The 17,543-nt window shown below is 37.7% G+C and overlaps 1 protein-coding gene across 3 annotated transcripts in view; it reads left to right on the forward strand.

Moving 5' to 3' along the window:
* Clbn (Nuclear export mediator factor NEMF homolog Clbn) overlaps positions 1 to 17,543 on the forward strand; it is a 50,240-nt gene that overhangs the window by 25,400 nt on the left and 7,297 nt on the right. For all 3 annotated transcript variants that reach the window (XM_053783849.2, XM_053783847.2, XM_053783850.2), the window contains 7 exons: positions 7,279 to 7,459; positions 7,894 to 8,088; positions 8,919 to 9,070; positions 11,172 to 11,334; positions 11,494 to 11,645; positions 12,145 to 12,344; positions 15,835 to 16,065. In XM_053783849.2, the coding sequence (XP_053639824.2) occupies positions 7,279 to 7,459; positions 7,894 to 8,088; positions 8,919 to 9,070; positions 11,172 to 11,334; positions 11,494 to 11,645; positions 12,145 to 12,344; positions 15,835 to 16,065 (1,274 nt within the window). The remainder of the gene's footprint in view (positions 1 to 7,278; positions 7,460 to 7,893; positions 8,089 to 8,918; positions 9,071 to 11,171; positions 11,335 to 11,493; positions 11,646 to 12,144; positions 12,345 to 15,834; positions 16,066 to 17,543) is intronic.

A 17,543-nucleotide genomic window follows, 5' to 3' on the forward strand; every position in this document is an offset into this window, starting at 1 on the left:
AAGGAAAGACAGGCAGCTTGAGAGTGCTGTATACAGTACAGTAAACTTGCAATTTGTGCAACTTCAGCTTGCATTATCAATAACATAAGATTTAAACTTTGTTTCCAAGACCATGAGTTGTGTGTGAAATACTGCTGTCACCCAGCAGAATATTTTCCCTCTGTGCCCAGGCAAAGGCCTTATTTCCTTTCTGCTCTCAAGAGTTCATTTATTACTGGATGATTTAGCCATTTTTAAATGCACATAGACTGCATAACATAAAATTCAGTGGGGGAAAGTGCCTGTCGACCAGTGGTGGGAGGGCTTAAGCTCCCTCCATAATTTGCTTCAACCTCCAAAATCCCCAATAATTACCTTTAGTCCCATAAAGTACCCCCATAATTTCCTTCAGTCCCCAAAGTACCCCCATAATTTCCTTCAGCCCTCAAAGTATCCCAATAATTTCCTTAAGCCCCCAAAGTCCCCCATAATTTCCTTCAGCCCCTAAAAAAAAAAATGAAAGTTTTTCTTTTTCTTCTTTCAACAAACCGGCCATATCCCACCGAGGCGGGATGGCCCAAAAGGAAAAACAAAAGTTTCTCCTTTTAAATTTAGTAATATATAGAGGAGAAGGGGTTATTAGCCCCTTGCTCTTTAATATTTTGATCACCTCTTACAACATGCATGGCTTTCGGAGGAAGAATTCTGTCCCACTTCTCAATGGAAGTGGAGTTGAATCTTGGAGATGGGAAGTACAATGCCTGTACTTTAACCCTTAAACTGTCCAAATGTAAATCTACGTTCACGTGCGTAGCGCCCCGACCTGTATTTTCTCCATTTGAAAGCATGTAAAAAAACGTAGATCTACGTTCGGAGCACTACACACGTGAATGTAGATCTACATTTGGACAGTATAAGGGTTAAAGGAGGGGTTTGAGATATTTACTGTTTGGGGTGACATCTAAACTGTCTTATCTACACACCTCTGCAAAGACAGTGATTGTGTGTGAATGATGATGAAAATGTCTCTGTCTTCTTTTGGGTCACCCTGCCTCGGCGGGACATGGTCAGCATGTTGAAAAGAAAGTACTTTCATCATCATTCAACACTTTCACCTCACTCATACATAATCACTGTCTTTGCAGAGGCACCCAGATACAACAGTTTAGAAGCATTTTATTTTTTGTTTTAACAAGTCGGCCGTCTCCCACTGAAGCAGGGTGACCCAAAAAGAAAGAAGATTTCCAAAAAGAAAATACTTTCATCATCATTCAATGTGAAGGCTTACTCAGCCTTGTAACAACTTCAGTCAGTATTACCAAGGCTGGCTCCTCCTCAGGAAAATTAATGAATAGAAAAAGAAATAATAACAGACAATGATACACTTTATTATTTAGAAATGGAAAATGTAAAACAATAAAACATGAATGGGTATCCTAATTGAAAGAAAAATGAAATGAAAAAAAAATTACATTTGAACTCAACGCTAATGTAGGTATATCGTGGTAATGGGGTGTCAGGTGTTGTTGACCTCCACCGGCTCGTTCTTCACAGAGTGTAGCCGTGAATAATTGCTTCAGATGACAGGAACACAGGTTCGTTACCACTGCTATGATGAGGGGTTAGGTCCTGTGTTGGCTTACATAACAGGTAAATAGGTTAAACATGGGACGTCTCAGGACGTTAGTCCGTCTCCTTCTATTCTTCTCGTTGGTTGGCAGGTGACCCTCTCTGTCATTCCAAGCTGTAAAGAGAGACAGATTACCCACTGCTTAAGAAATCACTCTCCATCTCTCCATGATAAGTACAATACCTAAAAGATGTGGTGATTATTAAAACATTTAACAGATGAAGACTGAAAGGACTAAGTTAATCATTGGTCAAAAGTGAAGCTTTCAACCAATAAGTCCACTAAAATATGATCAGGCGTGTACTTACAGTAATGTTGGGAGCTGTGAGTCGAGTGATTTACTGTTTGACCGGAGCCCCACATGTCACCTTTCGGGGGGGGAAGAGGGAGGGGAAGGAATAGCGGGAGCTAGACTGACCCTACCTTAACAAGCAGCCGGCAATCAAACTATCACTTTCGGGGAGGGGGATAAAGGGGGGAGGGGGAATAGCGGGAGCTGGACTTACCTACCTTAACAAGTAGCCGGCAGTGTAACTATTGTTACTATACACTCCCTCGCTACTCCTATCTATTGAACTTTTCCCTCACATTCAACACTTTCACCTCACTCACACATAATTACTGTTTTTGCAGAGGTGCTCAGAATACAACAATTTAGAAGCATATACGTATAAAGATACACAACGTAGCCCAAACTGCCAATGTCCCAAACCCCTCCTTTAAAGTGCAGGCATTGTACTTCCCATTTCCAGGACTCAAGTCTGGTTATTTAAAAATAACTGGTTTCCCTGAATCCCTTCACTAAATATTACCATGCTCACACTCCAACAGCTCGTCAGGTCCCAAATACCATTTGTCTCCATTCACTCCTATCTAACACGCTCATGCACGCTTGCTGGAAGTCCAAGTCCCTCTCCCACAAAACCTCCTTTACTCACTCCCTCCCAACCTTTTCAAGGATGACCCCTACCCTGCCTCCTTTCCCTTCAGATTTATATGCTTTCCATGTCATTCTACTATGATTCATTCTCTCTAAATGACCAAACCACCTCAACAACCCCTCTTCAGCTCTGTGACTAATACTTTTATTAACTCCACACCTTCTCCTAATTTTCACACTCCAAATTTTCTGCATAATATTTACACCACAAATTGCCCTTAGACAGGACATCTCCACTGCCTCCAACCGTCTCCTTGCTGCAGCATTTACAACCCAAGCTTCACACCCATATAAGAGTGTTGTTACCACTATACATTCATACATTCCCTTCTTTGCCTCCATAGATAATGTTTTCTGTCTCCACATATACCTCAATGCACCACTCACCTTTTTTCCTTCATCAATTTTATGATTAGCCTCTTTCTTTCAACGCACCAGCCATATCCCACTGAGGTGGGGTGGCCCAAAAGGAAAAACGAAAGCTTCGCCTTTTAAATTTAGTAATACGTACAGTGGGCCCTCGACATTCGATACTAATCCGTTCCTGAGAGCTATCGAATGTCGAAAATATCGAAAGTCGAATTAATTTTCCCCATAAGAAATAATGGAAATCAAATTAATCCGTGCAAGACACCCAGAAGTATGAAAAAAATTTTTTACCACATGATATATTAAGTTTAATGCAATAGAATAATTACAATAACAACAATAACAATAGATTAATAACAATAGAATAATTGACACTTACCTTTAATGAAGATCTGGTGATGATTGATAGGATGGGAGGAGGGGAGAGTGTGGATGGTGTTAGTGTTTAGAAGGGGAATCCCCTTCCATTAGGACTTGAACTGGCAGCCTCACCATGCCTTACCACACTGTGTATGCCACTATGATTCTTAAATCTTTCAAACCAACCTTTGCTGGCCTTAACTTCACTCACATCACCACTAGTTGCAGGCAATTTCTTTACCAAATCATCATGGACTCCGACACACGCACTCCACTTTCGTACTTTGCAACTATCTCTTTCTTCATTTCAATAGTCATTGGCACGTTTTTTCTCGAAGGGTTGGCACTAGAAGCTTTCTTGGGGCCCATGGTTACTTACTTTGCAGAAACAAGCACCAAAAACAGTGATAATATGGATAATATGGAATGTACCCTTAGATGCGTGCACACTGGCTGGTTTGTAAACACTGGCACACACGGGGCAGTTCAGGCCACATGTGGACACGTCTCGTACGAATCGTATCGAATGTCGGGTTTTCCATTGAATGTCGAGGCGAAATTTTTGCATTAAAATGCATCGAATGTCGGATTTATCGAATGTCGATGACTTCGAATATCAGGGGTCCACTGTATATACAGGAGAAGGGGTTACTAGCCCCCTTGCTCCTGGCATTTTAGTCGCCTCTTATGACACGCATGGCTTGTGGAGGATGAATTCTGTTCCACTTCCCCATGGAGAATGATTAACCTCATCCTTCATAAATCCATCCGCTGACACGTCAACTCTCAAATATCTGAAAACATTCACTTCTTCCATACTACTACTCTTCATTTTGATATCCAATTTTTCTTTATCTAAATCATTTGATACCCTCATCACCTTACTCCTTTCTATGTTCACTTTCAACTTTCTGCCTCTACATACACACACCCAAACTCATCCACTAACCTTTGCAATTTTTCTTTAGAATTTCCCATAAGCACAGTATCATCAGCAAAAAGTAACTGTGTCAATTCCCATTTTGTATTTGATTCCAAATAATTTAATCCCACCCTTCTCCCAAACACCCTAGCATTTACTTCTTTTACAACTCCATCTATAAATATATTAAACAGCCATGGTGACATTACACATCCCTGTCTAAAACCTACTTTTACCAGGAAGTAATCTCCCTCTCTTCTACACACCCTAACCTGAGCCTCACTATTCTCATAAAAGCTCCTTACAGCATTTAGTAAATTGCTACTTATTTCATATACGTACTTGCAACATCTGCCACATTGCTCCCCTATCTACTCTATCATATGCCTTTTCTAAATCAATAAATGCAATGAAAACTTCCCTACCTCTCTCTAAATACTGTTCACATATATGCTTCAATGTAAACACTTGATCTATCCATCTCCTACCCACTCTAAAACCTCCTTGCTCATCTGCAATCCTACATTCTGTCTTACCTCTAATTCTTTCAATAATAACCCTACTATACACTTTTCCTGGTATACTCAGTAAACTAATTTCTCTATAATTTTTACAATATCTTTTGTCCTCCTTCCCTTTATATAAAGGAACTATACATGCTCTCTGCCAGTCCCTAGGTACCTTCCCCTCTTTCATACATTTTTTTTTTTTTTAACAAGTCGGCCGTCTCCCACCGAGGCAGGGTGACCCAAAAAAGAAAGAAAATCCCCAAAAAGAAAATACTTTCATCATCATTCAACACTTTCACCACACTCGCACATTATCACTGTTTTTGCAGAGGTGCTCAGAATACAACAGTCTAGAAGCATACACATATAAAGATACACAACATATCCCTCCAAACTGCCAATATCCCAAACCCCTCCTTTAAAGTGCAGGCATTGTACTTCCCATTTCCAGGACTCAAGTCCGACTATATGAAAATAACCGGTTTCCCTGAATCCCTTCACTAAATATTACCCTGCTCACACTCCAACAGATCGTCAGGTCCCAAGTACCATTCGTCTCCATTCACTCCTATCTAACACGCTCACGCACGCTTGCTGGAAGTCCAAGCCCCTTACCCACTAAACCTCCTTTACCCCCTCTCTCCAACCCTTTCGAGGACGACCCCTACCCCGCCTTCCTTCCCCTATAGATTTATATGCTTTCCATGTCATTCTACTTTGATCCATTCTCTCTAAATGACCAAAACACCTCAACAACCCCTCTTCTGCCCTCTGACTAATACTTTTATTAACTCCACACCTTCTCCTAATTTCCACACTCCGAATTTTCTGCATAATATTTACACCACACATTGCCCTTAAACAGGACATCTCCACTGCCTCCAACCGTCTCCTCGCTGCTGCATTTACCACCCAAGCTTCACACCCATATAAGAGTGTTGGTACTACTATACTTTCATACATTTATTAAACAAAAATACAAAGCACTTGAACACTGTATCCCTCCCTGCTTTTAGCATTTCTGTCATGATCCTGTCAGTTCCAGCTGCTTTACCCCCTTTTCATTCTACGTAATGCCTCATGCACCTCCCCCATGCTCACATCCTGCTCTTCGTCACTCCTAAAAGATGTTATGCCTCCCTGTCCAGTGCATGAAAGTACCACCTCTCTTTCTTCATTGACATTTAAAAGCTCCTCAAAATATTCCTGCCATCTACTTAATACCCCCAGCTCCTCATCTACTACTCCCCTACTCTGTTTTTAACTGACAAATCCATTCGTTCCCTAGGCTTTCTTAACTTGTTTATCTTCAAAAATTTTTCTTATTTTCATCAAAATTTCTTGACAGTGCCTACCCCTCTGTCATCTGCTCTCCTTTTGCACTCTCACCACTCTCTTCACCTTTCTTTTACTCTCCATATACTCTGCTCTTCTTATAACACTTCTGCTTTGTAAAAATCTCTCATAAGCTACCTTTTTCTCTTTTATCATACCCTTTACTTCATCATTCCACCAATCACTCCTCTTTTCTCTTGCACCCACCCTCCTATAGCCACAAACTTCTGCCCCACATTCTAATACTGCATTTTTTAACTATTTCAACCCTCTTCAACCCTTCCCCCCCACTACTCATACTTGCACTAGTTCACCTTTCTGCCAATAGCTGCTTATATCTCACCGTAACTTCCTCCTCCCTTAGTTTATACACTTTCACCTCTTTCTTACTTGCTGTTATAGTTTTCCTTTTGTTCCATCTACCTCTTACTCTAACTGTAGCTACAACTAAATAATGATCCAATATATCAGTTGCCCCTCTATAAACATGTACATCCTGAAGCCTACCCATCAGCCTTTTATCCACCAATACGTAATCTAACAAACTGCTTTCATTACGTGCTATGCATAAATGTTTACTATAACCCATTTTTCACATCCAACCCTTATTTTACTCCACATAACCCTTGAATTAACACATTTGTATTCCCTCTTTTCCTGCCATAACCTATCATTCAACATTATTGTTACTCCTTCTTTAGCTCTAACTCTATTTGAAACCCCATGACCTAATCCCATTTATTTCTCCCCACTGAAACACTCTTACCCCCTTCAGCTTTGTTTCACTTAAAGCCAGGACATCCAGCTTCTTCTCATTCATAACATCCACACTTATCTCTTTCTTATCATTCGCACAACATCCATTCACATTCAAACATCCCACTTTGACTATATGTCTTAATGTTTTTTTATTGTTCTGTAGTGGTAAAAAATGCTTGCAGGAAAGAAACTTTTAATACTTATCAACATTTCACCCACTGAGCACGTCATCAGTTGGTGAATCACTGTACGGTATGTATTAATAAAGGATTTCTTTTCTTAAGGTGTATATTTTTACTACTGTCTGCTGGCTCAATTATTTATTTTCATGCTGTTTAATGTAAATGATTGTTTGAAAGTCAAATTTTATGTTTGAATGGAAAAAAGTCCTTGAAAATAAACAATTTTTGATAATTCAAAAAGCATTCAAAATCAAATACATGTTTACTCTTAATTTGCCTTGTTTCTGTTTCAGTAATTGGGGGTCGAGATAGCCAAATGAATGAATTGCTCGTGAAACGTCACCTGCATCATCAAGATGTTTATGTTCATGCAGAAATGCATGGTGCTCCTAGTGTAATTATCAAGAACCCAACTGGCAAAGAACCACCACCCAAGACTCTGCATGAAGCTGGCATTATGGCTCTTTGCTATAGGTAAGTTTATTGAAAACTAGCTAATTTAACATCCATCTTGGATATAGTTTTTAACAAGAAAAAATTTACGTACTGTGTGGATTACAGTATCAAAAGCCACTCTGAGATTAAACACTAAACACTGTAGACCACAAGCATAGCTACTCCTGCAGTCACAAATAGGTACTGTATTTACATATAGGTAATCACATGTGATTATGTGTGAGTGAGGTGAAAGTGTTGAATGATGATGAAAGTATTTTCTTTTTGGGGGTTTTCTTTCTTTTGGGTCACCCTGCTTCGGTGGGAGACAGCCAACTTGTTAAAAACAAAAAAAAAAATCACATGTGACACACACAAAAGTATTCCTTTCCTAGGAGTCATTTATAATTCAGTAATTTAGTTATGCACTATGAGAGATCGTGTGTAAGTATAGTAATTGGCTTTCTCTGCAGTCGTGCTTGGGATGAAAAAGTTGTGACTTCGGCATGGTGGGTATGGGGTAACCAAGTAAGCAAGACAGCACCGTCAGGAGAATACCTCACTACGGGTGCCTTCATGATCCGTGGCAAAAAGAACTTCCTGCCACCTTCGCACCTAATCTATGGTTTTGGGTTCCTCTTCAGACTGGAGGAAGAGTCCATTGCTAGGTAAATATTTTTTTACATAGTTTTTTGGGGAAGGGTGACATGATTTAGTAGCATTATAAATATTATTGTTGATGCATTTACTGCATTGTTGACTTCATTGTGGAAAACTGTTACTTATTCTTTCCTGCACATTTTTATATTTATTTCTTATTTTTTTTATCATATCAGTACTGAAACAGTTTTGGCATATTGTTATCCAGTGAACAAATTTTGTGGGCTAGTGATCAGGTAATGGCATTAGTTATTCAGATGATGAAGTTTTCTCAAACTGCAGTTTTTAAATGCATAATATACTTGATGCCTCCTCTTAAAGCACTTGAGAATATTTCTGGATCTATTAAACAGTTATTTGGTGCTCTATTGAAGTGCTTGAAAATGTTTCTGGATCTATTAAACACTAACTTGGTGCTCTTTTGAAGTGCTGGAGAATGTTTCAGCATCTATAGAACTGATTTTGTACCTCTCTAAGTGCTAGATAATTTATGGATCAATAAAACAGTGCAACAAGAAAATATAATACAGAGCTTACTGTACTTACTATGTTTTCAAATTATACAAAATACTTTGTGTGTCTGTCTGAGTTTGGTATAAATATTAGTTTTGACTGTTGTTATGAAACAGAGGAATAAGATATCAAGGTATATATTTACTTAGAACTGTTTTTGCCTCTGCTAAAACAGTGATTATGTATGAGTGAGGTGAAAGTGTTGAATGATGATGAAAGTATTTTCTTTTTGGGGATTTCCTTTCTTTTTGGGTCACCCTGTCTTAGTGGGAGATGGCCAACTTGTTGAAAAAAAAAAGTGAGTATAAACTCTATTGTGTTTTAGACATGTTGGTGAAAGAAGAGTGCGTTCTTTAGAGGAAGATGAAGTAAAGGATGCCATGAGCAGTCTTTCTGTAGCAGACACCGACGATCACAGTGACTTATTACTCGAGGAGGAAAATGGATTAATGGAAAAAAATAAAGAGGAGAATGAAGGTACAGACACATGTCAAGACTGGCATATCACTGTTAAATTTCTTTACTTTATTTTTCATAAGTATTTATTTATACCATTGATATAAATTTTCCTAGTCTTTCCTTCTTAAAGGATGTGGTCATATGTAGAATCTCTCTCGAGTTCAACTACTGACCATCACCCCTTCAAATCCCAAGGAAAAAAGCAACATTTGCAACTTAACCCTTTGAGGATCAACAGGCCCTCTCCGAGACTTGTTCTCAGGGTCGGCCAAATTTAAAAAAAAAAAAAATTATTTTTTCTTATGAAAAGGTAGAGAATCTTTTCCCGATCATAATGACACCAAAAGTATGAAATTTGATGGAAAACTTACGGAATTATGCTCTCGCAAAGTTAGCAGTCTCGACGATGTTTACGCATTGGCGATTTTGCCCACTTTGAGCCCTATTTTCGGCCAATTCCAGTGTACTAGTCGACAAAAATCATAACTATTTCTCTAGAACTCCATTTTTTCTATTGAATGAGTACAAGAAACCACCCATTTACTGATTTCAACTATCCAATACAGTGGTCAGAATTTAGCAATTTTGCCAATTTCACACAAATTTCAAAAGATGTCAATTTCCAAATAGGGTCCAGAATAAACAAGAAAGACATTCCTGGCACTAAAATAACATTTCCTCTGTTCGTTAGTCACATCCCCAGGTTCCTCTTATATTTCTTTGACTTTCCACTTTCAATTTTTATTCTTACAAAAAATAGAAGATTTATTGTTATGCAGACTGCTGCATTAGTGTAGAAATGGTATAAATAATATCAGCGCACTTGTGAAAGAATATTAGACTCGCCAGTTGACGTGTATTGGATGCTTGGCATGATTTGTTTACTTTTGAGCTTTGGTAAAAATCTAACATTTCTGCTTCTTTGAGCTCAGTTTGAAGGTACTTTTCATTGTAAAACCAGTCAAAATCATCTCGATTTCTGTAACATGTCTTCCATTCTATAAAATGAAACCAAGAAAACTAGAATACAACAATAAATTCCATACGAAAATACAGTGCAAAGTCGCTGTTTTATTCCAAGAACACGGTCAAAGTTTTTTTTTTCTCATTATGCACTGTGTGCTGCAGGATTTTTTTTATACTGCGCACACTGACCACATAGACCCATTCTTTCATATGTATGCCTACCAGCTTTCTCCTACTAGATTTGAGGGCGCTAGAATTTAGGTGTACTAGTACGTCAAAACCTCTGGTGCGTAAGCCGTACTAGTACGGCCGAAACCCTCAAAGGGTTAAGAAGTAACAAAATGGTATGTATATGTGTAAGGCAGTCATCACTTATGGCTTTACTCTACGTATTCCAAAACTGTTAATCTATTCTCTCAGCAAAAATTTGTTGACAAATACTGAGCCATTTTGTCATTTTACCTCTGTATTATTTATGAATTGTAAAAGCCTCTTGAATGCTAACTAGTTCCATATTACCACCCTCGTTTATCGTTGATGAGCCAATCGTTTCTCTTTTCCCCCCTCTTATAACCACCAACTACTCCTGTACACTAAGGCACTGTATTCTTTAATCTACCCGTGCACTGTGGCATTGCATTCTTCAATCTACCCCTTACCTATTTGACTTTATTCCCTGCACTCTTCTTTGCCCGACTTTTATAGCATATCTTAATAGCTCATACTAACTGTCTCCTTTCCTAGTCACTAATGCTGTTCTTGTTCTCCATCCTCCTTTTACTGTAACTGCCATTAAATAATGAACTAATATGTCAGTCGCTCATCTCAAAACATGCATATCCAAAGGTCTTCCAATTGATTTTTTTTTCCATCACTACTTGTAAGAGTTATGTCATCATTAATGCTTACAAGACAGAAAATCCAGCAATCCTTCCAGATTGTAAAACTTGTAATAGGTTTCTGTTGCACACTTGTATGACAGTACCTTCCTGGGTGCTTGCTGTCTACCAGCTTACTTAAAATAAAAGAAAATATGACAATCTATAAACACTGTTTAATTTATATATGAATCATAATTTACAGCTTTTATGAGGTTGCGAAAATTTGGCAACTGATAAAACTAGTAATTTTTATTTTCTTTAATCTATATCAGATACAACACTACAGTCAATGAAAGAGGAATCTGATGATGAAGAGGATGAGAAGGGCAGCAGAGAACAAATAGATAATAAATTTGGGACAGAGGTAAAAGAAGATGAAAAAATAATAGAATTTCCAGATACAGTGGTAGACATAACTCATATTGGTGGCGATCAGTAAGTATCTCATTTAGTTGATCCTACATATTTTGCCTCCAAAATTCAATTTGCCTATAAAAATTGCAACACATGTTAGTTTATAACTAATATCTAGTGTTGTTTTAAGTGAATAAAATATCTTAAAATATGACTGCAAAGTAGTATTATTGTTTTCAGATTTTCCATCCGTGCACGAACAGTTTCTACAATGTCACAGTTATCTGTGCAGTCTGGTGGAACGGAAGAGGATAATGAAGTTGTATATCTTGGAGATAACCAGCCAGTCATCATAAACAGAAAAATAAATTCTAATAATGAATTCAATAAAGGTTAGGAAATAATTTAATACCACTGAATTGAAGAAAATGTTTTGCACATTTCTTTAAGAAGGGAGGATAACTTGATACTGGTGAAGTGCTCTTTTCCAAAGAACTGCAGCTACCCTCCCCTCCTTTCAATCAGACTAGATATTCTCACATTCTCGGGCCCCTTTTGACACATGGTTTTAGTGCTTCACTATGAATGGGATGATACTTCTCATCTAGTGTTAGATAGTGTTAGTCCAGGCTGAGGGGATACAGTAAATCCTTTAAAAAATGTGGGAATATGTTCCTGAAAATAATTGGTTTATGAAAATTATCGGTATGTAAGGTGAAGGACAAATGGGAAAAATAAGGCTACATTCAGAAACCTCTAAATTTACCAAACTTTTTTAAATACATGTATTCTGTTAGGTGCAAATTACTACTAATAGTTTATCTATATTATATTCTAGCTTTTGTTGCTTGGTGTAAGACACTATTTCAAAATTACTGACTTGTTTGACAGGTAAAAAGGGAAGTCGCACAAATTCCAAGATTGCGAAAAGGCAAATTGAGCAAAAAAGTGTAGAGGAACAGAAGTGTCATCAAGATATAGACAGCAAGGGGAGTGCACCTAAGCGTGGGCAGAGAAGCAAGATGAAAAAGATGAAAAAGTATCGTGATCAGGATGAAGAGGAACGCGAAATGAGAATGCGCTTGTTGCAGGTGAGAGGTTAGTCTTATTTGGGTGCATTGGAGTATTTGTACAGTTTCCTTTGGTCTATTAGTTTACATAAGTTTTCAAAATTTTATAGTAGTTTAGCTGTTACCCTATTTTATTTACCTTTTAACTTTAAATTATTAAAATGTTCCCATTGAGGTAATGTACAGAGGGTTCCTGAGTTATGAGCAGAAGTACTTACAAAATGGGGCCCATAGAAATAAACAGTATTACTATGAATGCTGATCTACAATTACAGACATTTAGAGTGCAATTAAGCTGAACTTCGGATATTATTTTTCTCAATTTTTTATCATATGCACTGATTTTTATATATGTAAATAATAAATAATAATAATATAATTTCAAAGGAGAAACTTGTGTTTTTCTTTTTAGGTGACCCTGCCTTGGTGGGATATGGCCAGTTTGTTGAAAAAAGAAATAATGGAATAGGTGGTAGGTCAGTGAAACCAGTTAAGAGTTCTTATAAGGATAGTGAGGGTCAGGTTAAGTTATGTAGAAGAGAGGGAAGTTATTTTCCAGTAAAAGTAGGCCTTAGACAGGAATGCATGATGTCACCATGGTTGTTCAATATATTTATAGATGGGGTTGCGAGAGGAGTGGAATTAGAAGATAAAGAATCTAATACAAAGTGGGAGTTGTCACAGTTGCTTTTTGCCAATGACAAGGTGCTTTTGGGAAATTCTGAAGAGAAGCTGTATAGGTTGGTGGATAAATTTGGGAGAATAGGTAAAAGAAGGAAAGAGTAAGGTGATAAGGGTAACAAAAAAATCAGGTAATGAAAGACTGGATATCAGATTGGAAGGAGGGAGTATGGAGGAAGTGAATGTGTTCAAACATTTGGGAACAGACTTGTCAGCAGATGGGTTTGTGAAAGACAAGGTGAACTGTAGAACTGATGAGGGAAAAGAGGTGAGTGGTGCACTGAGGCATCTCTGAAGACAAAGAATATTATCCATGGAGGCAAAAAGGGGAATGTATAAAAGTATAATGGTACAATGCTCTTCTATGGTTGTGAATGTTAGGATGACGAGAAGGCTGGAGGCAGTGGAAATATGCCTGATGGCAGTGTGTAGTGTGAATATTATACAGAGATCTCATAGCTTGGAGATTATAAGATGCGGGGTTAATAAAAGTATTATTCAGAGGGGGTAAAGAGGGGTTGTTGAGGTGGTTTGCAGATTTAGAGAGGATGTAACAAAATGGGATGACTTGAAAGGCATGCAAGTCTGTAGTGGAGGGAAGGTGGGGTAGGGATCATCCTAAGAAAGGTTGAAGGGAGGGGGGGGTAAAGGAGGCTTTGTATGCAAAGGGCTTAGACGTTCAGCTAGCATGTGTGAATGTGTTACTTAGGACTTTGCATACTGCTAGAGTGTGAGCAAGATAACATTTATGAAGGGATTCAGGGAAACCAGTTAGCCAGATTTAAGTCCTGAGGTAAAAAAAATAGTGGGCTTGCATTTGTTTTGTAGCGAATGCTCAAGAATTAGGTAATTAATAATTAGGGCTTTTTTTTTTAATCTAAATATCGTAATTTTATTTTTTCTCCTGTTATATGAATTGAATTTTATGCAGTATATGTTTGGAGTGATGTCTAAACTGTCATATCTCGGCACCTCTACAAAGACAATGATTATGTGTGAATGAGTGAAAGTGTTGAGTGATTGTGTAAATGTTTTTCTTTTTTGGGTCACCCTGGCTCAGTAGGAGATGGCTGGCATGTTAAACAAAAAAATGTTCATTTTATGTAAGTGTGTGAGGTAGGCTCATATTTGATAGTTAGGTTTTTGGTTAAGAATTGTGGAAGCAATAATTACAATTTTAATTTAAATCCAGAAATTGTTCTCCAAAATGCAACAATGTATATATATCGTATTTTACACTGTTTATATTAATTTTGTGCATGTGTGGTGGACTCGTATTTGTTTCGTAGGCATTAATAAAGAACTGTAGATTCAATAATTACTTTGGGTGATGTAAGTTGAGGCAGCCTGTCCTGTACTTTTTCGGTGTGTTGCTGCTTGGAACATAGCCAGACTTTATACTTTTTGTTTTATGGGAGAATAGATTCCTTGTCCCAACCATCCAAAATTTAGGAGGGCAATTTGTTCATAAATTGAAGACCTCTGTGTAAAAAAATATGGAAGATATTCATTTTTGACATTTCTTTCTTTCATAATACCTTCCAAATTAAATAACAGTAGTACAGGTACACATTCTTTATCCAAAAACCCTTGGGGCCAGTAGTGTTTTGAATTATAGAATTTTTCAGATTTCAGAGCGAAGGTGAAGTGTAGGGCAGCAACCCATAATCAAACATTAACACTGCAGCAAAAACGTATGAATACTCACACTAAGTGGGATAAATAAGGACTACAAATACTATTACAGTTTATTTATAGAGTAATATATTGACAAATGAAATAATGGGATAAATATAGACCAGGAACATGATTCTCAAGTGATGAAGCAGCACTATGACAGATGGCATATTTAAAGACTTGACTGATGACACATTTTCACCATATCGTCTCTGGGGACTTTTTCACCTGTGTTCACAATGTCATCATCATCATCACTACTATTGTCATGCTTATTTGTATTTAACACCATTTCTTTAAATCATAAACAGTGGTAGTTCCAACACCATATTCTTCAATATGATGTCGTACTGATACACCACGATCAAGCTTCTGCAGTATCTCTACTTTCTGCATTATTGATAACGTCAGATACTTCCTTTTAATTTTCTTACTGTTACCCATAGGGGTATCTGCAGCTCTTTTTGACATTTTCACAGTGAAATTAAACAGTCACAAAATAAAAAGCAAAAACAAAATATCAGTGAACAGCAGAGGCACGTGTGAACACTACAAGTGCTGAGACACAACTGATGCCTGCCACTCTGGCTGTCAGTAATTAATGCTCCACACTCCACAAAAAACTTCAGTTTTCGGGACTTTTCGAATTTCAGAATTTCGGATAAAGGAATGTGGACCTGTACCAGTGATAATAAAACTGATTGCAAAAACTGTCATGTAAGTATTGACAGTAAAATCAGCAATTTTAGATGAAAAAGTCAGTTGAAACATTTTTCTATTTTGATTACAGGATAAAATATGTATCATGATTTCAACTAAAAAGGAGGCCCATGTGTTCTGAAGGTATTACAAAATATTGCCCATTTCTACATGTGGTGTTTGTCATGTACTGATAATCATGTTACTGGGATTTTCATCTAGTGATGCACATTTCTTGTACACACACTATGTGATACATATTATTTGTTAGTTATCTGGAATTGGTAAACAAATGATCTTTAATACAATCATTTACCAGTAACGAGGCTTGCTTACAGTTAAACACACTCATATTTTTTATTTAATTTCTTCATTATCAATGCACTATAACCAAATAAATTTTTCTAGTTGTATCTTGTACAACCATTTTCAGTGGCATTATCTTGTATTCTAGTCTGCAGGCAACAATACGGATCAGAAGAAAGGTAAAACTGTCAAGAAAGATGGTAAAGAAGTAAAGGGAAAAGGCATAGGCACAAAGCCGAGTGCTAAACCCAGAGCCTGTAACCAGCCCAGGGAGGAAAGTGAGGCACACATTACACAGCAAGATCAACTGCACACTGAAGACATCATAACCAACAAGGAAGAAAACCAAGATGAAGAGGATGAGGATGAGTCATCACAGGTTCTCTCATTGCTCTGACTTACTATTAAAAACCATCAATGGCATTAGTGAAAAATTATAAATTTGTTGAAAGATACTGTATTAGTGTAAAACTTAAGGATTGTTACTGGTTGTAGGAATATATCATGTTTGACCTCATTTGAAGCTACAGTATATTTACAATAGTATGTGGGAACAGTAGCCAGCAAGTGCCTATTGAGTTTCTAACTTGGTAAGGATACGAGTTATTTAGATGTTTTTGAGTGACATTTGTAACTTGGCATTTAATAATTGGGTTTTGTAAGAAATAGCATTGCTGACTTATTTGGTTGAATCCTTAGTTGTCATCTCAAACTTTCCTGCTGACCTAACTGAGCTCAGTAGTTACCTGCCCATCTGAAAACTGTCCATAGAAAAGACATCTCTAATGAAATTTGATTGCTTCCCATTCCTCAGTTCTCAGGCACTGTAAGATCCATATGAGCTTAGCACTTCCCATAAATATAATAGTAATACATGAAATAGCAATGTACAGAACAGTAATCCTTCACTCTGCAGGTTAGGTGTATGTGAATTCATTGTTATTCAATGCTCCATTTCTACCAGTAATTCTTTATGTGCAGTACAATCACTCTTGTTCAATCAGTGTGATTGGCAATATGTAAGAAAGATTCCTATGATGAAGAATTAACCCTTTGACTGTTTTCGACGTATAAATACGTCTTACGAGCCAATGTTTCTGACGTATGGATCAAAGTAGAATGACATGGAAAGCATATAAATCTATAGGGGAAGGAAAGAGGGGTAGGGGTCGTCCTCGAAAGGGTTGGAAAGAGGGGGTAAAGGAGGTTTTGTGGGTGAGGGGCTTGGACTACCAGCAAGCGTGCATGAGCGTGTTAGATAGGAGTGAATGGAGATGAATGATACATGTACTTGGGACCTGACGATCTGTTGGAGTGTGAGCAGGGTAATATTTAGTGAAGGGATTCAGGGAAACCGGTTATTTTCATATAGTCGGACTTGAGTCCTGGAAATGGGAAGTACAATGCCTGCACTTTAAAGGAGGGGTTTGGGATATTGGCAGTTTGGAGGGATATGTTGTGTATCTCTATACGTATATGCTTCTAAACTGTTGTATTCTGAGCACCTCTGCAAAAGCAGTGATAATGTGTGAGTGTGGTGAAAGTGTTGAATGATGATGAAAGTATTTTCTTTTTGGGGATTTTCTTTCTTTTTTTTTTGGGTCACCCTGCCTCGGTGGGAGACGGCCGACTTGTTGAAAAAAAAAAAAAAAAAAAAATTCTAGCGGCTTCAAATCAAGCGGGAGAAAGCTGGTAGGCCCACATGTGAGAGAATGGGTCTGTGTGGTCAGTGTGCACCACATAAAAAAAATCATGCAGCACACATTGCGTAATGAGAAAAAAAAAACTGATCGCTTTTTTGGAATAAAACGCCGACTTTGAGGTGTATTTTCACATAGTATTTATCATTGTATTCGC

This window comes from Cherax quadricarinatus, chromosome 33 (genome assembly GCF_038502225.1).
Source record: "Cherax quadricarinatus isolate ZL_2023a chromosome 33, ASM3850222v1, whole genome shotgun sequence".
In the NCBI taxonomy this organism is placed as follows: domain Eukaryota; kingdom Metazoa; phylum Arthropoda; class Malacostraca; order Decapoda; family Parastacidae; genus Cherax; species Cherax quadricarinatus.